General features: G+C 49.3%; 1 protein-coding gene across 30 annotated transcripts in view; it reads left to right on the forward strand.

Annotated features, from left to right (window-relative positions):
• The window catches only part of PTPRS (protein tyrosine phosphatase receptor type S), a 163,345-nt gene that overhangs the window by 118,144 nt on the left and 22,393 nt on the right, over positions 1-22,808 (forward strand). For 9 of the 30 annotated variants that reach the window (XM_032994662.2, XM_042794896.1, XM_042794895.1 and 6 more), the window contains 14 exons: positions 296-429; positions 600-744; positions 6,736-7,041; positions 8,490-8,683; positions 9,125-9,151; positions 10,961-11,078; positions 14,645-15,235; positions 15,904-16,004; positions 16,502-16,755; positions 17,179-17,272; positions 17,479-17,694; positions 19,478-19,635; positions 20,645-20,656; positions 22,444-22,556. In XM_032994662.2, the coding sequence (XP_032850553.1) occupies positions 296-429; positions 600-744; positions 6,736-7,041; positions 8,490-8,683; positions 9,125-9,151; positions 10,961-11,078; positions 14,645-15,235; positions 15,904-16,004; positions 16,502-16,755; positions 17,179-17,272; positions 17,479-17,694; positions 19,478-19,635; positions 20,645-20,656; positions 22,444-22,556 (2,463 nt within the window). The remainder of the gene's footprint in view (positions 1-295; positions 430-599; positions 745-6,735; positions 7,042-8,489; positions 8,684-9,124; positions 9,152-10,960; positions 11,079-14,644; positions 15,236-15,903; positions 16,005-16,501; positions 16,756-17,178; positions 17,273-17,478; positions 17,695-19,477; positions 19,636-20,644; positions 20,657-22,443; positions 22,557-22,808) is intronic. The other 21 variants (XM_042794916.1, XM_042794920.1, XM_042794922.1 and 18 more) reach the window with 10 other exon arrangements.

Genomic DNA, 22,808 nt, shown 5'->3' on the forward strand with positions numbered 1-22,808 from the left:
GATTAGTGGGAAGGGCTGTATCCTGCATTGCCAAGAAGGAGGCATATGATCCAATAGGACTCTTTTGTCTCTAGCAGCTCTGAACATGCTTGAGTCCTGCAGTGGGATTTAACCCTCCACTGCTTTAAAGGAAGGGCCTGCCCGCTTTGCAGCGTGGCATTTTGCTGCTGACATGCTCTTCGCACATGAGCTTTGAAGGAAACGGGGTAAGAGTCTTCTAATTAGCCAAGTTAATGTGGTTTCTCCTGTCTCTCATCTTGCCTCCTCTGCCCCGTTGGCTCCTTTTCTCTGTCAGTTCCTGGGCAGCCGATGAACTTCCGAGCAGAAGCCAAGACAGAGACAAGCATCGTGTTGTCATGGAGCCCTCCCCGCCAGGAGATCATAGTGAAGTATGAGCTCCTCTATAAGGAAGGAGACCACAGCAGGGAGGTGAGTCCGGAGAGGAGCAGCGCAAAAGGTTGGGGCCCCGAGGAGCACCCCGGCCCTCCGTTCCCCAAGGTGGCTGAGAGAGGGGAGTAGGGCAGGTGTCTCTGGGCAGGGCTCGCCTCTGCTCCTTTTTGTTTGTTTTTATTTTTTTCTTCCCCCCTCGCCCATCTCAGGTGCTGAAGAACTTCGAGCCAACGACCTCCTTCACTGTGGAAGAACTGAAGCCCAACACTGAGTATGTCTTTCGGCTGGCCGCCCGCTCGGCTCTGGGCCTGGGCGCCTTCACCCCGGAGGTCAGAGAGCGCACCTTGCAGTCTAGTAGGTGTCTCTCCTTTTCCCACCCTTCTCTGAGGGGAAGACAGGGAGCCAGAGATGGTGGGCACAGGGGTACGGAGCTGTGGGGCGGACGTTCGCGGTGCGGCGGCATTTCACACATCTGGGGTTCCTCTGCAGGGAGGTGGGCAGGGGACAGAGGGGGGTGCCTTTGGGACCTGCTGCCTCCTCCCTTTGCTGCCCCAGATAGCTGAGGTGTGAATGAATTGCGGAGCTGGTGCGTGCTTTGAGGGGGGTGATGGGAGGCCGGGTAGCACCATCCACTTGCTGGGGAGGGAAGCGGTGAAGAGCTTGTTGATGGGCCGCGCTGGCCCTTGGTGCTGAGCATGCTCAGGGAGGACAGCACCCCACCGTCGCGCAGCAGCTTGCCCATCCACCAGCAGAAACTGAGCAGCAGCTGTCTGGAAGGCGGGCACAAGCGATGGAGCAGGGAGACAGTGGGGGAATCGGGGAGGAAGAGGAGAAGGGAAGGCGATTAATCAAAAGTCCAATGTTTTCACCAGCCTTTGGGAAAGCAGCCCTCACGCTCTTTTCCATGAGCGACTTCGTAGCCGCGGGGAGGAAGGCCTGCTGGCCCAGCAAGCACTGGGAACGGTCCCATTTGGGCGCCGGCAGAGCGGGAGAGAGGAGTCATGTGGAGGCTGGCGGGGGGATATTAATGACACCAGGATGGAGCGTACGCAACCAAAATGTGCTGGTTTTAGTTTAATGGATTGTCTCCCTTCGCTGTTGCCCTGGGGACAATAACCCTGGATGGCAATATTTCAACCTGGGCTTTTCACAGATCTTTGCTTTTAAATGAGGTGTTTTTTCACTGCATGAGTGGCTGTGGCAGCTGTTCTTTGTGTTTTCTGTCTCCTCTCATCTCTACTAAATCACTCCGCTGCAGTTTGGAGTAGCCGGGAGCAGAACTAACTCAGAAATGGCTCTGGTCACCAGTGTGAGGAGAGAGAGTGCCTGCTCCCATCTCTCAGATTCCTTAACAAGGGAGAGCAGCAGGCTCTCGGCTGGGCACCTGCCCCATCTTTCCGTTTTAATTGTCACATCCTGCTGTCTCTCTCTCTTTCCCCTGTCTCTCTTCTCTTTCTCTCCCCCCAGGAGTGGGAGGAAAGAGGAGTCTGTTTCTGCGTAGACAGAATGCCTTACTTTCTCAGGCCTCCAGTCCATTCAAAGATATTTTGTTTTCTTCTTTCCTTCAAATGTTTTTCCCCTTTTTTCCTTTTATTTTTTTTTTTTTACTCTCTCTACATATCTCAAGAAAATGCTTTCCTGACTCTGCTGCAAATCTGCTGGTTCTGATTCCAGTATGGTACTGTCAGAGGGAGCATCACTGTCGGGTTGGGGAAAATGAACTGAAAGGACCTGAAAAATAAGTGTCAAACTTACTCACACTCTGCTTCTGTTTTCCAAGGGGTTTCCCTCCTTGAGATTTGTGGGAATGGGAGGAAAAGAGGGTCTGGGATTTGTGCTTTCTGGTTTGATAAAAACAGGCTGGAAGAAGGGGGTGGGAGCTGATGGCAGTAGGGCTTAGTGATGCTGAAAATTTTTCCCTGAAGGGGGAAGAGAAGGGGATCCGGGAAAGGGCAAGGCTTTGGGGCTTTTCCTAACTTGTCACCTGCCCAGAATGAGGCCTGGTTTATTTCTCTGTAGCTCAGTTTTCATAGGGATAGTTTTGTTAATTTAACGCTCTTAAGAACATCAGCTGGGAGCTGTCAGTGTCTTGTAACACGGTAAAACATTTTTTCCTGGCTGGCTGTTGGAGGAACGAGTCAATTCTCCCTGGTCCGGGTGACATCCTTCGGCTCACAGACCTTCTGGCTCGGCACAGGCTTTTGTGTCTTCCCTCTGCAGCTCCTTTTCTGTTCAGCTCCTCCTTGGCCCGCTCCATGGCTCTTCTTTCTTTTCTCTTCTGCTGTCTGCTTGCCTGCCTGCATGCTCTCGCAGCCCGATGAAACCAGCTCCCTGCTCTCTGTCTGTTTGTCTTGCTGGGCGGTTTCACACCATGATGGCATCTTGTCTCTGCAACGGCAAAGCCTCCTCCGTCCTCCTGCAGCCTGCCGAGGCGTTCAGTGCTCTTCCCCTCCTAGCTCAGCTGGCAAGCATGTGCCTGCATGCCGCAGCCCTCCCTGCATTGCACACCTTTCTGCACAACACCTTCCACCTCCCTGTCAGGGTGGCTCCTCCTGAGCATCATAACCAAAGTAAAATCCATTAAACTAAAGGTAAAGTATCTTTTTCTTCTTGAAGTAGCTGGGTTTTAACTCTTCAAGTACCAGAGACGTAGATTGTAAAAATAACAGAATCTCATGGTTGGAAGAAGCTGTTTTGCCCTTTCTAACTAGCCATGACCTTCCCAGGGCTCCTTGGCAACTCTCCTACTCAGAAATTTCAGAGTGCAAAGCATATGTCAACAGACAGGGGTGGCAGGGTGGGTGCTGTGAGGCTGCATGTGCAGGTGTAGAGGAACAATGGGGCTTTCTTACCCTCTATTCCTTCCTAAGAAAGGATGTTTCCCCCACCCATTAGCTCTGCTCTCCTTCCCTTCCCACTTCCTCACAATATATGAAGTGAACGAAACTTATACAAAGTCTATGGTACCTAAAGGGTTAAAAAACATCGTGTTGTACAAGATCAGTAAGGGTCATTCTTGTGGCTTGGACAGTCAACTTTAAAGCATGTAAAAGATGCAGTTCAGGTGAGTACTGGCTGGTCTCAAGCGGATTCACAAATACAGTCCACCCTGTTGCTGCAGGCTCGCTCACACACACGTGCGTGGATCTGCACACACTCATGTATGTCCTGGAGCCTGTGGGAGGGCGGAGGGGGGGTGTCCCAAAGAGCTGTCTGCCTGGTAAAAACAGAGGCCAGCAAACAAAGATGATGATCTCCTGGCTCAGGGGCTCTTGCCTGTGCTGGGGCTCCCTTTCCAGCGAAGGGGCTTGTTGCAGAGGTGAGCTCACGGCCTCCGGTTTGGGCTGTGGTACTTTGCCTCCTGCATACAGCTCCCCCCTTCTCGATGCTGTCCCCACGCACGCACGCACGTCTCCAGGGTCACGCAGGTTGGGCTGGATTGTGAAGGAAACTCACAGTGCCATGAACTCCCCAGATGCGTCTCCAGTTTGGCCAGCCAGCACTTGGTGGCTGTTTTCATCCAGGTGCTGTAGTCGATGAGAGTGACGGGGAGGGGGTCCGGGTGGGATCCGGGCCTTCTCCCCCATCACCCACCCACCCTGCCTTTTTGACCAGAGAAAGTGCAAACCATCCCAAAAGGAGGCCTCACTCCAGGGCCTCTCAGTAGGTCCCTGTGCTGGAGCGTAGAGGGTGAGTGAGCAAGCAAGCGTGACCACGCGCAGCAGCTGCCAGTGCAAACAGTGAACCCAAGTGCCAGCTGGAGCTCCGGCTCTGCTTACTGGGGCTTTCATAATGAGTTTCGGGATGGAAAGGGTAGGTCAGGTCAGACCCTCTCTGCAGTGGGTTTCTTAGCTGTGGTGGCTTTGGCTGAACTCTTAAAAAGGAAAGGTGGCTTTTAGTACTACCAGCCCCTGATGGGGAGAAAAAAAGAAGCAAACAGCATCATGGCAGGCATGGGAAGAGGGTTGAGTCTTTTCCTCCATACCCCAAAAGGCACCTGAGTTGCTTCTGCAGTGTGGGAAGGAGCAGTGCACCTCCGTTCTGGAGATGTCGGTGCTGCATCAATCACAGCAGAGGGAGAGAGCTGTAGGGGGAAGCAAATCCATCAGTGAGAATCTGCCGCCCTGCTCGCTGGTCTCTGTACATGTAGCTTAGCCAAAGAGAGTCGATTGGGGTACAAAATTGCCATTACCACAATAGCTAGGGCTCTGCTGGCAGAAGGGGGGTAACTCAGTCGGGGGAGCTAGCAGTGGGGCAGGGTGGCATTTTAAAAGCCAGTCATGTGCAGAAACCCACCAGGAGCTTGGTCTGGCCTCGTAGCTCAGTTTCTCTCGTTCTCTTGTAAGAAAGTCTAATAAGTTAGCAGTTGAAGCGTGGAAGGTAGGTAAACAGACTGGGAATGTTCTGGAAGGAGTCACTTTTTATATCAGTATTATTTTATTATTATGATTTCCTTTCTGATGTTTTTTTGTTTCAAATTGCTGGCTTGATTTATGTTTTATTTTCCAGTTTGTTCCTTTTGGTTTTGTTTGGTTTACATATTTTGTATTATTTTGCGTGGCTAGCCATGGCTGGGGATCATCACCCTCTGCAGTGGGATTTCTGAGGATAAGAATTTCATTCTGTCATTTTAAATACAGCCAAAATGTAGCAATAAAGCAAGGAAGTAGGAGGACAACACCCAAAATGTCCTACTGGACAGAGTGCTCAGCACTGCGGTGTAAGGACTATCTTTACCCTTTGTGCAAAACCCACTTCTGTGGAGGCATATGCAAAGCATGTGGCTCTCACTCCAGTGCAAACCTGGCAAAGTGTGACTTGATTTAGCAGAGTCCTCAAGGCAAGCTGGGCCTAAACATCTGTTTGTGACTCAGGGATGGGAGTAAGAGGTTTGGAAAAATCATTCCTCAGAAAAAGAGCTTTTTGTTGATTAAAAAGCAACAGAGAAATGAGAAATGGTGACCAGCATTTATCTACTTCTGTGCTTCTTGCAGATGATGCTTTGGGGGCCTTATAAGGACACCCCAGTTTCTGGCAGCATCTGCAGAGAGTTAAGAGCTATTTACTGCAGTTTGACTGCATTGGGTGAGATGAGATTTGCAGAGTTGCCTTGAAAATGTATCATTCCTTTTGCTTACCTGAGCTGATTGGTTGTGATTAGTGATTGAAACAAGTCTGGTCTAAGATTCCCCGGAGCAACCAGCTTACAGTTGGGGTGCAGAAGTGCCAGACTCTTTGTCCAGACTTTGCCAAGGTCTCAGGCCCATGGCATTTCCATCAGCAAACCTGTGTTTTTTGCAGTTTCCCTGTATCTCGAGGCACGGCCATGGCATGGCAGCGTGCACCCTGGCACGTAGTGTCTGACAGAGCTGGTGTCAGCGTCCTGCTTCCTACTGAGCAGACTGTGCTAAAAATTACCTACTGCAGCTCAGTAAACACCAAAGTGAGCAGCCCCGCACTAGAAAGCTGTGGTTTACACCTTCCCCATCTCCTGAAAATCAGCCCTCTGACAGTTGACTGCTGCCACCGTGAGAACATGCGGCTGCGTAGGGCCTCATTTCCAAAGGTGTCCTCCTGGGACTTTCAGAAATACCTCGACATAGTTTATGCAGAGTGCAATAGGAGTTAGACCTGCCACAGCTTCTGAAAACCCCATTGGGTACCTGAATACGTTGTCAAACCCACTGCCTCTCCTTTTCTCTAAAACCCTCCTATCTAAACACATTGTGGGCTCATTGCTTGGCAGTATCCTGGGCATTAGCACCATGGTTTTTCACCTCCTTCAGTCTGTGGACAACTAATAACTTCCATCTGGAGGTACAGACACTTAAATTTAAGCCTCCTGGCAAAAGATGTGCTTTTCTTACTTACTTTTCACAGATCCCTTCAAAGAAATTCAAGATCCCAGAGACAGCAGTTTGGAAACAAGTGCTTTACCAGCCAGGGCAGGGTTTGCCAGACTGCTGTAAAACAAGGAGCTAAAGGAAAGGTCTTTTATAGGGTAAAGCTGGGTGCTTAGTTTTGTTCCAGCTACACTAAGTAGAAGCAGCAGGACCCCTCTTGGCTAGCCCGCTTGCTGTTTTAGTCCTTTGCTTTATAACATTTCAGTTTTAATGCCCCATTACACTTCCGTTGACTTTTTTTTCTTTTCATTTAAAAAAAAAAAAAAAAAGACAACAACAAAAAGCTCTCTTCTTTTTTAATTTTATCTTCCTAAACCAAATTTTTGTACGTTTTATTTTAGATTTTTTTGTTATCATTTTCCTTTTTTTTTTCTTTTATCTTTCCCATCTTTTGTTTTTTCCCCCTTCTTCCCTTTCCTTCCTGAATTTTCCCCCCTCGTAGAACCGTCTGCCCCCCCTCAAGACGTAAAATGCGTCAGCACCAGATCCACCGCCATTCTGGTAAGTTGGCGGCCGCCTCCGGCTGAAAGCCAAAATGGCGTCCTGGCTGGATACAGCGTCTACTATCGAGCGCTGGACTCTGAGGACACGGAGCTTAAGGAGGTGAATGATATCCCCCCAACCACCAGTCAGATCCTACTGGAGTCCCTGGAGAAGTGGACAGAGTATCGCATCACTGTCGTGGCTCATACGGAGGTGGGGCCGGGCCCGGAGAGCTCGCCGGTTATCGTCCGGACAGACGAAGATGGTAATTGCACTTTTTCTGGTTTTCTCCCAAGTCCCCTGGTGATTATGTGTCCCTGGAGTGGGCTTTTCCCATGCTGGGGAGGACACCTCGAGTCCTTTCTCGTGGCTCGTGTAGCGTAGGAGCAAAGCCTGAATGAGGCTTCAGCACAGCCTCCGGTCCAAGACATGCAGCATCCTTTGCTGCCATCTCCCCGAGCCCCTCTGAGAATTGGGATATGTAGGGTTGTCCTTCTCTGCTTTAGGGTTGGGTTTTTTTTTTTTAGATTTCTGGCGTTTTTAAAAATACCAAGCTTCTGAGCCTTGACTGCACCGCTTTTCCTGAAAAGATGCTCTTGCTGAGCAAGGAAGCAGCTGAGGCAGCAAGGAAATGAGATCAGAGAAGAGGAGACGATTGCTGCCAGAAACTTTTAAAATATTAAGAGTTCTTCCCATACATTCCTTGTTACTATCTCCTCTTTAAGTCACAGTTTTGGTTAGTGGTAGAAAGGAAGAATTTCTGCTAAAGTTTCAAAAAACCTTCAGTGATAAGTGGTTTAGACTCCAGTTCAGCGGCCCAGCTCAGAGACTTTTAGCACAAACGAGAACAAGAAGACTTGAATTTCCCTGGTATTTCTACAGTAAAATAACACCAGGAAAAAATGTGAATGTGTGCATGAAGGGAGAGCACCCTCACTGTGAGGATGAGGTAGGACTCTCAAATAATATAGGTCAAGTAAATAACAAAAGTAAATTCCAAACTTCTCAGGCTTTGTTCCTCCATCCCAAATAAAAAGAATTTTTTAAAAAGCAACAGGTTTGTCCCCAGTGTGGGTTCTGTTTCCCTGAGCATCTGCCCACAGCCAATTGGATAGAATACCTTGCTCAGAGGAAGTATGGTTTTCTGGCAGATGAAGCTGTCATGCCCTTTATTATTAATTATTGTTATTATTTCCAAAAATTCAGCCCAAATTCCATCCAAGACATCTCTTGTTTCCTGTCCTGAGATTATGCAGTGTCTGTAACCACCAACCCACCTGCCCTGCCTGAGAGACAAGGGAACTCCAAGGGCAAGTCTCCCTCCACATCCTCTCCACCTGAATGTCCCACAGGCAGGACCAGGGCTTTTCTGGCTCATTAGAATTGGCATTTTCCTCAGAATGTGATCTGGAACTATGTGGTTTCTTTCATCTGAGCAAACTGGGGATAAAGAAGCCTGTGGAAGAATGGCTAGACTATGAGATGGACCTCTTTCCACGCATATCTCCGAGCCAGGCAGATTAGATCCCCCAGAACTGCTTCCCTGTTTCTCTGAATAAAGGCCGTGGCAGATGATGGGATATCTATTTTGACTGTTATGTCCCCCCCACCTTTCAGGGCTGTAGATTCTGTGGGTATGTCCCATAGGTGAAGTGACGGGCTCCTGATAGAAGTCCCCAAGTGAGTCTTACCCCTTTCTTCCCTTCCTCTCAGTGCCCAGTGCGCCGCCTCGGAAAGTGGAGGTGGAGGTCCTGAACTCCACTGCAATCCAAGTGTTCTGGCGCTCTCCAGTCCAGAACCGCCAGCATGGCCAGATCCGCGGCTACCAGGTCCACTATGTGCGCATGGAGAACGGAGAGGCCAGGGGGCTGCCCCAGATCAAGGATATCATGCTGGCTGACGCCCAGGTAAGGACTCGCCTCTTGCTCCAGTCTCTTCCCGTGGAAGGTTTGAGGGGGTGGGTGCTCCAGCCGCTTTATCTCATCCCAAGCAACGTGATGCTGGAGAAAGTAGATGAGTTGTCTCTATGACAAGGTGTATGTTGTCTTTCTGCAGTTCATTTGCACTCCCAGACAATAGCTATTGTGGAAGAGTATGAACTGCTGTCCCAGCACTGAACTAAATACCATCCATCCTCCCTGTGTCTGGGAAGTCTTTTAAGACAGACAAAGGCCACAGTGGAATCTACTAATTTCTCCCACTCTACTTCTTCCTTCATGCTGGCCTGGTAACTTCTGACCTTGTGTGGCTGCTTGCTCAGGGACTCCTTCCTCATGCTGTGTCTCTGTCTTTCCCTTCTTTTCCCTCTTGTATTCTCATGTGCAAAACCTCTCTTGTTCTCTGCCCAGTGGGAAACAGATGACACTGCTGAATACGTAAGTAAAAAAAGTAAAAATCCTCCCATCCTGGTTCTGTCCCTTCCCTTCTCCCACTTCCTGTTGTGGTGTGATATTTTCCTTTTCCTTTGTTTTTTGCAGTTCCAGTGTGCCTGTTTTAAAGCCTGTTGGTGTTCCCATGCATTGTCCCCACCCTGTTCACTTTGCTCTGCAACCCTGTGTGATTGTGTAGTTTGTTAGCACGCAACAGTACTGCAGGGTTTTCCCCTTGGCTCTGAAGGAAAGATGAGTCTGCTGCTCGTCCACGGGGAAGCAGATGGGATGTTGAATTTGGGACTACCTTGAACATATGCTTGAAGATGGGCTGGTCTGCAAGCACCTCTAGCTTGTGTTGGAATAACAGTTAGGCTGAAAAGCATTGGGTAACCAAAGCCCTATAACTCCTAAGTTATCAGGCATGAACAAATGCCTTGTGCCTTTAAAGGGCCAAGATTCTTACGATACCCGTTAATACAAAGCACTGAATCACTATTGGCCCTTTTACCTTTTAAGTAGACCTTAAAATCAGCTTGTCTGTTTGGCATTTGCTACTTCTGCTAAAGTGCTAAGTGGTTTCTGTGATCTTACAGCTACAAAGCAGTAGGAGAAGGCATTTCCTTCTTGGAATGGCAGGGTCCCAAGATAATGCACTACTAAATGGAATGTATTCATGTCTCCTAGAGATTGCTAAGTACCCTACAAAAGTGAGGGGTCTCTCTTTTACAGATGGAGAAACTGAGTCACATGAAAGGCAAAGTCTCATGCCTAAAATCTTAATAAAACTCAGTGGCATGTGTGAAAGCAGAACAGGTTTCTTGACTTCTAGAAGACAGACCTGTCTGTAGCTGATGGCTTCCACACTTGTTGATTAAAATTCTGCTGTTTTGAAGTTCTGTTGTTCCACTCCCTGCTCAGCTTTGAGCGCGATACAGATTTTCAGGACCAGCAACTTCTTTCCCCAGTGCTGCCTTGAGATTTAATATTGAAAGCACAAAGGGGCGGTGGGGGGTGAGGGGAGAGGAAGGCTATAAAACATGCACTACATCCACATCTCCCTGCTTTTCAGGGCCTTGGAGAAAACCCTGCTGCATATGCTTTCATCCTGTTTGATTTAGCACGGGTATTCCTTTTACAACACAGCCCTTTGAAGGGCTGAATACTTCATGGGGAAGAGCTATTCTTGAGGCCAGTCTGCGAACAAAAGCTCTTGGGAGCCAGGTGTGGTGAGGCTGATAGAGGATGGAGGAAGGAGGGTATTGGGGATTTAGCAGAGAGCTTTAGCGTGAGAGCAGAAAATGTTGTCTTGCACTTTGCATTAAAGCAATCCCTTTAATATTATGAAGGCATTAAAAAATATCTCTGAGGAGAGAAGGGAGGGGGGTAATGGCAAAAAAGAGGTAATCTCCCTGAAACTGTTGAGACTTCCTCTGAGACAGCATAGTGAAGAGGAACACTTTGAAGAGCACAACAGCGTTTTGATGGCTGAAGCAGTTTGTGTTGAGATAGGGAATGTGTGAGAGGTGGATCTGGAAGAGAACGCGTTGAACCAGGGCCCTGCAGAGACATGCTGTGTTTACAGAGAGACTGTTCGCAGCCGGGGTGTGCGGGCCTCTCGCTAAGGGAACGTGGCTCTCACCCTCCTGCCAGTTGCCACATCTACCCAGGTGCCCCGGAGTGTCTTGTGGTTTCAGATTCAGTGAATGTTCCTGCATGCTAGAAAAGGGCTGAGACTCCTGCAAGGAGGAGAGATGTACCCATGTGTATGTACCTGAATATTTACATGATTTTCCTTTGGAATCTCACAAATAGGAAATGATCATTGCTGGGCTCCAGCCTGAGACTGCATATTCCATTACTGTAGCCGCCTACACCATGAAGGGAGATGGTGCTCGCAGCAAACCAAAAGTGGTCACCACAAAGGGTGCAGGTAAGTCTCTTCCTGAACTGTTGGGATTCACCAGTTTCCTAAAGCCAAGAAGTTCTTTCTCCAGATTTACTTTCTTTCATCCCATTTCTTTCATGAAGGACAGACTTGGCAACAAATGCTATGCTTCCCCGAAGACAAAAGTATTTCTAGTAAGGCAGAAACCCCTTCATTCCTCACACGTAGTCCTCACTAAGTGAGATAATTTTCTGTCCAGCACTGCAGAAAGCCCAGACACACCCAGAAATGCAACAGAGGATGAGTTCATTGCTTGTAATCTCTTGTACTGTAAATTCCGGTGCACCAGAAGTAAAGAAAATCTTTGCCTGGTCTGACACTGTGGAGAGACTGTGTAGCTTTGATGGTTGACGTACACAGGTACCCTGGGGAAACAGGAGAGCCAGAGGTCTGCTGTCATGGTGTTGACTTGCAGAGATCTGAAAAGCAGCAGGCAGATAGTGGTGGCTTATACTGCCCACTCTTCTTCTAGCATCATGTCTGCATATACATCCCCTCTTTGCTCAGGACTAGCAGAGAGAAAAGTACTGACAGTATTGACCTTTCCTCGCTTGCATTTCTGGGACCTGGGCTCTGTCTTCACATACCACCCAGATTCTTTCCTCCCTTTGACCTATTCTTCTTGGCAAAGTATCTATCAGCCTCAGTAGAGGATGTGATGCCAAGCTAGGATGGCAGGCCTAAACAGAGGAATGACAAAGGGCAACAGGGTATCTCTTGCTTCTCCAAACAGTTGTGCTGCAGGCAGAAAGAAGAGGTGCACCCTCCACCTGTCCTCTCAGCATCTGCATTCCTGTGGTTTCTGCTCTCACAGCTAAAACCGCTGCTCTGCAGTGTGGGAAGGGTTTCGTGCAGCGGAGGGAGGCTACAGTGCCTCGACCTGGTGTTGTCCCTCGTCCAGCCCATCTCTTGTTGGAATGTCGTTACTTTCTGTCAGCCCATTTCACTCATGCTCTTTCTTTTGTTCCTGCTGTCAGGTGATGGCTTTCTCCCCTTTTCTTTGCTTTGTCTACTAACTGCCCAACCCTGGCTATCTGTTTATTTTTCCCCTAGTTTTGGGGCAGTCATCTTCAACCCGCAGCTGCATTAACTGACATCATCCCTTGATTCTGGAAGAACATTGCTCTCTGCCTCTGCAGGGATCAAAGGTCTTCGGTCTGCACTGCATAATTAACCTGGAAACCTCTGCTCCAGCTCTGGAGGCAGCACAGACACTCAGCTGAGCGTACAGGACAGAGAGGACTCAGGAGCCCTGGCCTGGAACACACAAGGCTGGAACCGCCACTGCCCTCCATGCCCTTGCCTTTTCCCTGCCCTAGCTCTCATCTTCATCTCATTTTAAGGTCTTGTGTTCAGACAAGTGAATGGGATTTCAGCCTTTCTCTCCTCTCTTGCCTCTCCTGCCTAGTTAAGAGAACAGTACACAAAAGAACAAGGTTGCTTTCCAGGACACCAACTCTTGCAGCTGTTACAGCAGGGTATGTTTGGATGCCAGCGTCCAGGCTCCTGTCCTCATGCCTTGTAGTGTCAGTGCGCTGTCAGAAGCCTTCTCCTTCACTCGCCCTCTTCTCCTTCCCCCTCCGGCTTTGCCCATGTTTCTTCTCACTAGTTCCCTGGTTCTCTCGTCTCGTTTCCTTCTTCCTGAGGCTCTCTACTCTTTTCATTTTTCTCTCCCAGAGCCTTTCTCTCTGCCTTCCCTCCCTTGTCACTCTCTCTTGTCAGCCTCCCTCATCTCTCCCCATTAGGATTTGCAGTGCAGGTGATCAGTCACAGAGGGATATTTTCTCCAGCACCGTAGCTATTACCCAAAACTCAATTTCCCCCAACTTGAAATAGCTATTTTTAAGAAAATCTTTCAAATAGCTCTGTAACATTCTTATCTTCTTTGCAGTGTTGAGTCAATATGCCTTCTAAGAGGAAAGATTTCTTTCTTTATCATTCAGGGCTAGGGGCTGAATTTAAATACAGTAATACATCCAGTTTTCTCCTTTACTGTCCAAACCAATTGCAAAATAAAACACTTTCCCACCCGCCAGCACTTTCTTCTCACCTTTCTTCCAAACAGTATTTGTTGTGCAAATGTAATATTTTCAAGCTCAGCTGATTATAGTAACATTTGTGATAAAAACCAAAACATAAAGGTAATGGTATTGTTTTTCTCTTTAATGTTTCCCAGGCATTTCCAAGGGAGGCTCTCCCAGCACTGCTCCCTAGCCACTCTTTGGCAGTTTGAAATGAATAAAGCATTTCCTCCAGAGACAGCCCCTCATTCCTGCGTTCAGATGTCAGTCGCTGCAGCAGGCAGAGTGGTTTCCCCAGTTTGACTCTGCCCAGATCCCTGACACAGGCAGCATCCTTCCCTGCCAGCTCCCTCCTGCTCGCTTTGTTAGCCGCACTACAGCTTTCCAACCTGCCGACCCTCAGTCGGACTCACGCTGCGAGAGTGGGCTGGGATCTCTCCTAACTCCATTCTCTCTCCTCTTCCTGTTCCACCAGAAGAAATACCAAGGCGGAGAGAAGGAAATTAGATCTCTAATAGTGGAGTTGAGTGTAAATGACGCGTGAGCTGCTGGAATTAATGCTCTGGTTTCTCCAGCTTCAGGAACCTCTGAGCCTACACATGTCATTTAACTGAGGCTGTGGACTTGCTTAGCAGTCGGGCAGTGCCAGGGCTCATTAGACAGAAGCACGGCACTGCTGAGCTCCTGCAATGTCCCCCCAGATCTGGAGGAACTAAGTGACAGATTAAGGAGGGAGCTAACTGAAAACAAACCAACACCCAGCTATCTTTTCCCTTCCTCCAGAGGAGAGAAACTGCACAGAGTAAGCAGCAACTCTCCCTGTCCTCTGCCTCGCACAGATTCTGGGCTCTGTTTCCGCTCTCTGTGTGCTTCCTTCTTTCTGTACCCAACTGGGTGATCAGATGCGTGCCAGACTTGCTTAGCTGGCCTCATGCCTGCTGCTCAGGACCTGGGGCTGCCCAGACTTCCTTTCCCATCCTTCATTACTTCACCTTCAGCTGCTCTGGACTTCCCAGCCTGAGCCAATCTGTTCCAGTCTCTTTCTTCATGAGTTGTGCTGTGTAATGGAGGGAGAGAGAGAAAGGGAGTTTGGGGGACTCCAGTGTTTGTTCTTCCCTGCCCTGGGAAGCAATCTGCTCGAGTGATTAGGACAGGAGGCTGGGAGTCAGGACTCCTGAGTTCATTCTTCTCAGCTGTGGGAGGGTGTGTGATCCAGTGATAAGGCAGGAGCTGCGCACACCTTTCCATCCTGAGGAAAAGGAAGAAAATAAATCCAGAAATATGTCAGTACCTCACAGCTGACACATTGGCAGTGCACCTCATTTCCTAAACTTGATAGAGACCATCCACCTGTACCGCGGATGGGTAGCAGCAGCTTGGTTCACAGGAAGATAGACCATAGTACACAGGCTTGAGCTGAAACCTTGCCACTGATTTGAGGAACCTGTTGCTGCAGCTTAAGAGTTGCTGCATCTCCTCACCAGCCACCCCACCCCACGTGTGACTGAAGGTGTCTCTCTTCTCTCCCAGTCCCAGGGAAGCCCATCCTGTCCGTGCACCAGACAGAGGAGAACACTCTTCTGGTGAAATGGGAGCCTCCGTTGGATGCGGAAGGCCAGGTGATGGGCTACCGGCTCCAGTTTGGCCGCAAGGATGTCGACCCCCTGGCTACCTTGGAGTTCACGGCCCTGGAGGATAAGTACACCGCTCCCAGCATCCACAAGGGCGCCACGTATGTTTTCAAGCTGGCCGTGAAAAGCCGGGCTGGCTTTGGGGAGGAAGCTGTGCAGGAACTCACCACCCCTGAAGACATCCCCAAGGGTTACCCCCAAATCCTCGAGGCGAGCAACATCACCTCCATGTCGGTCCAGTTTGGCTGGCTCCCCCCCGTGCTGGCTGAGAGGAACGGAGCCATCATCAAATACACCGTGGCCTACCGGGAAGCCGGTTCTCCCGGCAACCCGCTGGAAAAAGACCTGCCCCCCTCCCCAGAGAACTCGTACACTCTCAACGGCCTCAAACCCAACACCGCCTATGATGTTAAAATCCGTGCTCACACCAGTAAAGGCCCTGGGCCGTACAGCCCGACCGTCCAGTATCGGACGTTCCAGCTGGATCAAGGTAGGACTTACCGGTTTCTCCTCCCTCTCTCTCCTTGTAACCGGGGCTGGTGCCGGGAGGCAGAGAGCTGGAGAGGTCAAGCCAGGCTCAGCCAGGCTCGTGAGTAAATGCAAAGCACTCTGGTTTCACACTCAGTCCCTCAGCTCCTCTCTGCCTTGTGCCAGGTAAGTCCTTTTTACCACTTTCTTCTAAGTTAAGTCCGGACACCCTTCTTTCACTGGCGCCTGAAGTGGGGGGCCAGTCGCTATACAGGTGGGAAGAGCGTTTTCTTCAGCTTTTGCAAACAGCCAAAAGAAAACACAAAAAGCAAAAAATCTCAAAACGTGACCTGGGATGGGTTTCCTCACCTGAGCATGCTCAGAAAGCCAGCACCTCGTTCCTGCAGCAGCCACCCAGACCCATAAGTGTGTGGGCAAAGCCACGCACCCTCCCTCACCCCTCCCTGGGGTTAGGCATGGGGACAGGGAGCACTGGGAGATGCACCTTGGCAAAACTCAAGCAAAGTGTGGAGGAGAGAGCAAGCCCTACCATTCTGCAGCGGCAGCCAGACCCAAACTGGCAGGCCCTTTTGCCAGTGCCTGACATTCTCTTCCTTCTCTTTCTTGCTCATCCTTCCCTCCGCTGCCTTTTCTTCTCCTTTCTCCCCTTCTTCCTCACTCTTCTCTCAGCAGTTTTACCCAAAAACTTCAAGGTGAAGATGGTGACAAAGACATCTGTCCTTTTGAGCTGGGAGTTTCCTGAGAATTACAACTCTCCCACCCCATACAAGGCAAGTGGAATGGAGGAGTCAGAACTGTGTTCCTTCCCAGTTCTTGTCTTGTTGGCTTGAATAAGACGCTGTAAGAGGCAGGAATCTGGAGTTGGCATCAGATATGGGTGGGTAATGGTTAATCACTCGATGAAGGAGATGGGTTGAAAATCAGGGCTGTTGGGTTGCGTTCCCACCTCTGTTACCAAATCATTGCCTCCCTAGGCAAATTACCACAATTTTCCCATCTCTGGATAAAAATTTCTCTTCTCAGAGAAGTCTCAAGGCTTTGTCTTGCATCTGCCTTGTGCTTGGGGACCCTCTTGTGCAGTGGGCGTAAGAGACAGATAGCTTCTCTCTCGCATGACTCCTACTACTGTGTTTGCTCCAGCGCTGGCAGAGCTGGGTGCCCCACCTTCTCTGCAAACCAAAGCAGCGGGGAGGAAGGAGTTTGGCTGCTTGAGCAGCATCAGCTTTGCTCACATGGTACAACTTTGCTGCCTCTTTGCCTCCCACAGATCCAGTACAACGGGCTGAATGTTGATGTGGATGGCCGCACCACCAAGAAACTCATCACCAACCTGAAGCCTCGTACATTCTACAACTTTGCTCTCATGAACCGGGGCAATAGCATGGGTGGCTTGCAGCAGAACGTCGCGGCCTGGACCGCTGCTGACATGTTATCAAAGAAGCCAGAGGTGACCCACAAGCCTGATGCTGATGGCAACGTGGTGGTGATTCTCCCAGATGTGAAGAGCTCTGCGCCTGTCCAGTAGGTTTCTGTTAAACTGCAGATGTGGGGTGCTCAGTTTATGTTGTGGGGTTTGGCCCTGGTGACTGGAGTCCACAGTACAAACCCACAACGGCAGTGGCAGGCAGTGCGTTCCCTCCATTTTCAGCCTTGCCTGACTCTTGTCTTTTGGAGCCACTTCCCAGAGCTAACAGGGGATGCCAAAGAAATGCAAAGGGAGTAAATAAGAAGACATGTCGTACGGAGTTGACATTGAATCCAGGCTCGTTCCAGGAGCTCCAATAACAACTGTGCTAAATGAAAAATAAGGGACTTGCTGGGTTGGGCCAGTGGGGCTGTTTGGGTAAACCTAGCCTTCCACATCACTGTGTGCATTCTTTTCTTCTGTAGCTTGTAGAAGGAGATTAATTCCTTCTATTTATTCTCATTATTCCTGACTCTTAGGGCTTACTACATTGTGGTGGTGCCTCTAAGGAAGTCCCGAGGAGGACAGTTCCTAAATCCCCTGGGTAGCCCCGAGGAGATGGACCTGGAGGAGGTGAGTGTGGGTGAAAGCGAAGGGAGAGAGCAAACAGCTGTAAGGGACAGGATGGTGACCTGAGAGCCAGGGCTATCTGTGCTCCACGTGCTGAGTAGCCAAGGTGTGGCCAGTCTTGAGTGGGATGGTTTGGCTCTCCTTCCTTCCTGCTCCCTTGATGGTGCTGAAGACATCAGGGGCTCAGAGTGTTCCTTTGCTTCCTCCAGCTCGTTCAGGACATTGCCAGGCTCCGACGCCGAAGTCTGCGTCACTCTCGACAGCTGGACTTCCCCAAGCCCTACATTGCTGCCCGTTTTCGCTCCCTTCCCTCCCACTTCATCCTGGGGGACATGAAGCACTACGACAACTTCGAGAACAGAGCCCTGGAGCCAGGGCAGAAATATGTCATCTTCATCCTGGCAGTGCTCCAGGAGCCTGAGGCCGTAAGTGCTACCTGCTTTCTCTTGCCCTCTTCAGGTGCTTGTGCCCCTCTGTCCCTGTTATTGACCAGAGACAGCAGCTGCTTCCTCGTGAGCTGCCAGCAGCCCTGGTGCTCTCCTGATATCCTCCGTAACTCTCTCCCACCAGATGCCAGAACTTGAGGTTTTTCTTCTTTGTAAAGACCTTCCAGTCCAGCTGTGGAGTTTTTGCGTGTGTCTGTTGGAGCTGTTTGTGCTTGCCTCTACATGCAGCAAACATGCTCTTCCAAGCAGACAGGCTAATGACACAAGCATTTGTGCACTCCTACTGCGTTTTTCCAGTCTTCATAAACAGGATTTTCTACACTTGTGGCTCCAGATTGGGGTCCAGAATGGGCAGTACTGAACTATCCACTCAAGACTACACTGGAGTTTAGAGATCCCTAGTTCAAAGACCCTTACAAAGAGTAATTTCTTGTAAAGGCTGTCCTCTTATTCCTTAGAGCAATGACCCTAGCCATCCTGCTTGGAGAGCAGCATGTCACACACCCTGGTCATTACCAAGTTCCCTGCCAAGCAGAAAGGGGAGCATTTCTTTATGGAAAACTAGATGTGAGGTGTGCTCTCTACCACTTCAGCACCTCTGCTGATTTCAGTGGTGCTGTCTTTGGCTTTATGAAAATAATTGTTTTAATATTTACCTGTCTCCTTCCTCATGCACAATAGGAAGCAGTCTAATACTTTGTTGTTTTTAAATCCCCCTATGGAGTTGTAGCAGGGAGCTATTTGAAATTAAGGGTTTTCAGAGGTTTTTCCCCAAATAAATATTTAGTTGTGTATTTGATATTAAAGGATTAGGCTGACACGGTTCTGAATGGGTTTCTCAATCGGATTACTACAGCTTGTGGTAATTTCTGCTTTAGAACAAGGTACTGCATACTCACTCACAACGGCCTGGATTTACAGCATCTCCCAAGTATGTAGCAGTATTTCAGTCTTGCTGAGCTGATAGATTTCAAGGACCCAGAGTCCAGATCTCCTGTTCTTGTCCTGTCCCGGACTTTTTACTCAAACCAGCCCGTGCCAGTTCTCTGTGTGTTTCAGTTTGTGTAGTTTCTATGTAAAATGGGAATACATCCTTCCTGGGGTGGGGAGATTGTAGTACTCATGAGAACAGGCCAGCAACACCCATTAGTTAGGACTGTGATGGGTTTGAATGTGCCTCTGATTCTCCTCAAGAGCCCAGCTCACTGCAGAGGTGGCAGAGGAGACAATTTGTTTATATTTAATTGAAAGGGTTGGGTTTTTTCAGTCACCAGACCAGACTGTTTCTATGCGTTAATTCTTGTTTTAATCCTTTCCCTCTTTCTCCATAATCCCATCTGACTGTCAAAATCCAGATGGTTACATGGGAGCTTGGAAAAAGTGTTTGTGGCACTGGAGAGGGCTCAGGGATGTGGTGGAACAGAGGCATAGTCAACTGGTTTTCTAAAAGCACCTTCCTGGCTAAAAGATTAGGTGACCTGTAGGCACAAGGCAGTCGACAGCTTCATGTGAATGTGATCTTTCAGTGGTCTGTCTTGCCTGGAGCATCGGAGGAGAAAGATACCTGTCATATGGATGCTCCCAGACAAGAGTTTTTTCTGTATGTTGAAGGCGGCATTTTCTCTGTTATTGTTTGGTTTGTGCTGCAGAGAGTTCACATCCTCTCTAGCAATTTCTCTTGTGCAATACTGTATGTTTGTTAGTTGTTTTCAGGCCCCATTCCATCTCTGAACTGTGTTCCACAATCTTTCATACCTTCCAGACTTTTGCTGCTAGTCCGTTCTCTGACCCCATCCAGCTGGACAACCCTGATCCGCAGCCGATCATTGATGGAGAGGAAGGGCTGATCTGGGTCATTGGGCCCGTCCTGGCCGTGGTGTTCATCATCTGCATTGTCATTGCCATTCTGCTCTACAAAAAGTAAGAGATGCTTCTTGCCCAGATCCATAACCATTCTGAATGTCCCCAGCTCTAGCCCCTAAAGGGAATTTCCTCCTTGGCCCTGTAGTTGTCAGCTGAGGGCAAATCCTCCCACCAGCACCAGAGAGGAGCCCTGAGGCACAAACGCTGAAATGAAAGGGTCTGACTGGCACAGGAGAGATTAGCAGTGGGTTGCTGCTTCAGAGTCCACCCCATGGCACTCTCGGTAAAGCTGTGCTTGTCTATAGACAGTCTGTTGTGTCATGTGTGCAGTGAGTTTGTCAGGTCTCTTGCCTGTCTCCTCCAGAAGAGCTGCTCACAGCCTCAGGCTCCCATTTCCATGCTGTGTGTGTGCGTGTGGGCAGTGGTAGGTGATGCAGAGACAGCACTTTTGTGCTGTGGATCAGCAGAGACCTCCACTGTTCTCAAAGTGGTTTTCATCTGGAGCTGGGAGACGGGGGCAGGGGTGTAATGTGAGTCTGCAGGAGAGAGGAGGGAACAATCCCTGGCAATCTCTCCCTTTTCCTTGGCTTTCTGAGTAGCTTATGGTAGGTGGATGAGAATGGGGGCCCCTTGAGCACACACAGGCCACACTGTGCAGTGAAAGAGGACAGGAGAGGAAGCAGATGCTGAGCAAAATAAATGAAGAAGAGGGACAGGATGGCAGCTATGGCTCACGCAGGGGTGTCCTTAGCTGGAACAGCTAGTACTCAGGATGGAGTGAGCTCTTTTAACCCTGCACCATCTTTCATCTGCGCAGGTGTGTCTGCTTATGCATATTCCAGCATGTGTGAAGCTGCTGGACACACAAGTGCGCTGGGATCAGGGACTCAGGTGCTCCTTGTTGGTGTTCATTAGCACTAACCTAAGTGGGTAATCTTTGCTAGTCCTACCTTCCACCTGTGTTAAAAGGGTTAGAGCTGAGCAAGTGCTTCCCCTTTCCTCTGCGAGTCCTTTCTAACTTGAACATTTGTCTTGTCTTCTCTCCACTTACTGCTTTCCTGGACAGCAAGCCAGACAGGTAAGAGCACCAGATTTGCCATTTACTTAGGTTCTTTCTTGCTGTGTGTTAGGCAGTGTTTATTGTCTGTGGTGATGGGGCTTTGTTGGTGCAGTTCCTACCATTAGATCTGTCCTGACAGAAACCCTGTGTCAGTTTAGCACGGGACCATGTTTGAATCGGGGCAGAAGAAGCAAAGAAACCCCAGCTCTTTCCTGCTTGTCCATTCCTAAATGTAATGGCCCTTTCTCAAGCTGAGCAGCAGTGACAGTAAACGGCTCATAAAACGTTGGGTTAATGGAGCAGAGAAGCACCCATTTGTGTTGCAGTCAGAGGTGAAAGCAGGTTTTCTCCATGTCTGACTGCTCCATACAGGCTGTCCCTGAGCCACTGGCATACTAGAAGCAGAATCTCACCAGCTGAGCTGTTCTCGCACCGTTGCAAAAACTGTTCTTGCCCCATCAGCCAGGGAGTTCTAACAGCGTTCGTTTAGGACTGCAAAAATTAGACTTATTTCAAACCATTTCTAAGGCTGGGAGACTTTTCACTGGAAGTAACTGATGGGTTTAGCCAGTGAACTATTAACAGCAGTTTCAGAACTGCAGCAAAAATAAACTACTCCCAAACTGCAAAGTGGGGTAATTCCACAATGCTGCCCCATGCAGTGCTGGCCAGGCTCATGCCACTTCTTCTAAGCTATTAATGACATTGAGACAGCTAAAATTGTACTGAATAACCTTCTCTCTGCCTGAGTAATTGCCACTATTGCTGCAGGCATATTACTGGAGGTTTCTGTGCAACCCAAGCAGGAGAGGTGAGGAGCTCTACAGCCATCTTGCTAGAGGAGCTAGGACAATGTTTGTGAGCCTCAGGGTGTAGGTGCACATTCTCTGCCCACCAGAGAAGTTCTGCTCCCTACAGCTTGTCACTGTTCCCTTTGCCAGAGGTTATCGCATCTTCAGATCAGCACTGGGCTTCGCTTCCAAATTCTTTTCAAGGAGAATGAGCCGGGTCAGCAAATACTTTTCAACTGCCTCAGCTAACCTAACCCATTTTTGAGCAAAATATATTAGGAAGCACTTACATGTGCTGCTCAGCTGGCAGGTTGGAGCGATCTTCAGCTTCTGGCAAGAAGGTGAGACAGATCTCAGCAGGCACAGCTGTGATGGGAGAGGATGTGTCTACACTGTTTTCTGAACCTGGAATTTTAGGGTTCTGCAGATCACAAAATGTTGAAAACCACTGTTCTATCTTCTCTGTCTGCAGCAAGGCACTGAGAGCTCCTAAACAAGCCAGCAGAGCAATATCAGTATTTTATGTCCAAGGTCATGGCCAGGAGATTCTGTACTTTTCCAAATGATTATGTTGGCTCTGGTTCTTTCAGGCTGAAAATGGCTTGGCCAGAATTGGAAGATTTCTGCTTGCAGAGGTCTGCAGAATTCAGTGGAGGCTTGTCTGTGCAGGGAGGCTGAGGTGTGAGTTCACAGCACCTCAGCTGCTCCTTGCTGCCTGTCTGTACTTCTGCTGCGAGAAGGGGAAACTTCCAGATTTGCCTGGAAGCTGCTGAGGGGCTGCTGGGCCATTGTAAACCCATCAAATACCGCACTGACAAAACCTTCCAGACCCCATCCCTTTTCTGATGTATTTTATGTAACTTAAATCCTTGGCTGCATCTGGCCCTGATTTTGGTGGGAACTATGCTCAGTTCTGAACGTGGCCAGAGTAGCTGAAAAGACTAAAAGGCCCATAATAAGCTAAGCTGCTTTGTCTTTTTGTTTTGGGTTTTTTTGTTTGTTTGTTTTATAAAGCAAACGGAAAGATTCAGAGCCACGGACAAAATGCCTCCTGAACAACGCTGAAATCACCCCTCACCACCCTAAGGACCCTGTGGAAATGAGGCGCATCAACTTCCAGACTCCAGGTAACCGGCTGCTAACCAGCCTTTCTCACCAGGAAGGCAGGAGCGGAGCAACTGCCCTTTTCTTAGTCCCTTCCTGCCTGCAGTGCTGCCTTTGAGACCCAGTGCTAACCTAGGATGCAGCCAAAGAACCTCAAGCCTTATCTCCACTAAGCGAGACTGCTGAAAGAAACCTTTGCTGGGAAACCTCAAGGACCTTGCACAGGCTCTACCTAGCTCTAGCAAGGCAGGAAGAGGGAATTTGCTGGATACCCA

The sequence above is a fragment of the Tyto alba genome, unplaced genomic scaffold, assembly GCF_018691265.1.
Source record: "Tyto alba isolate M040663 unplaced genomic scaffold, T.alba_DEE_v4.0 Super-Scaffold_20000042, whole genome shotgun sequence".
Classification (NCBI taxonomy): Eukaryota; Metazoa; Chordata; class Aves; order Strigiformes; family Tytonidae; genus Tyto; species Tyto alba.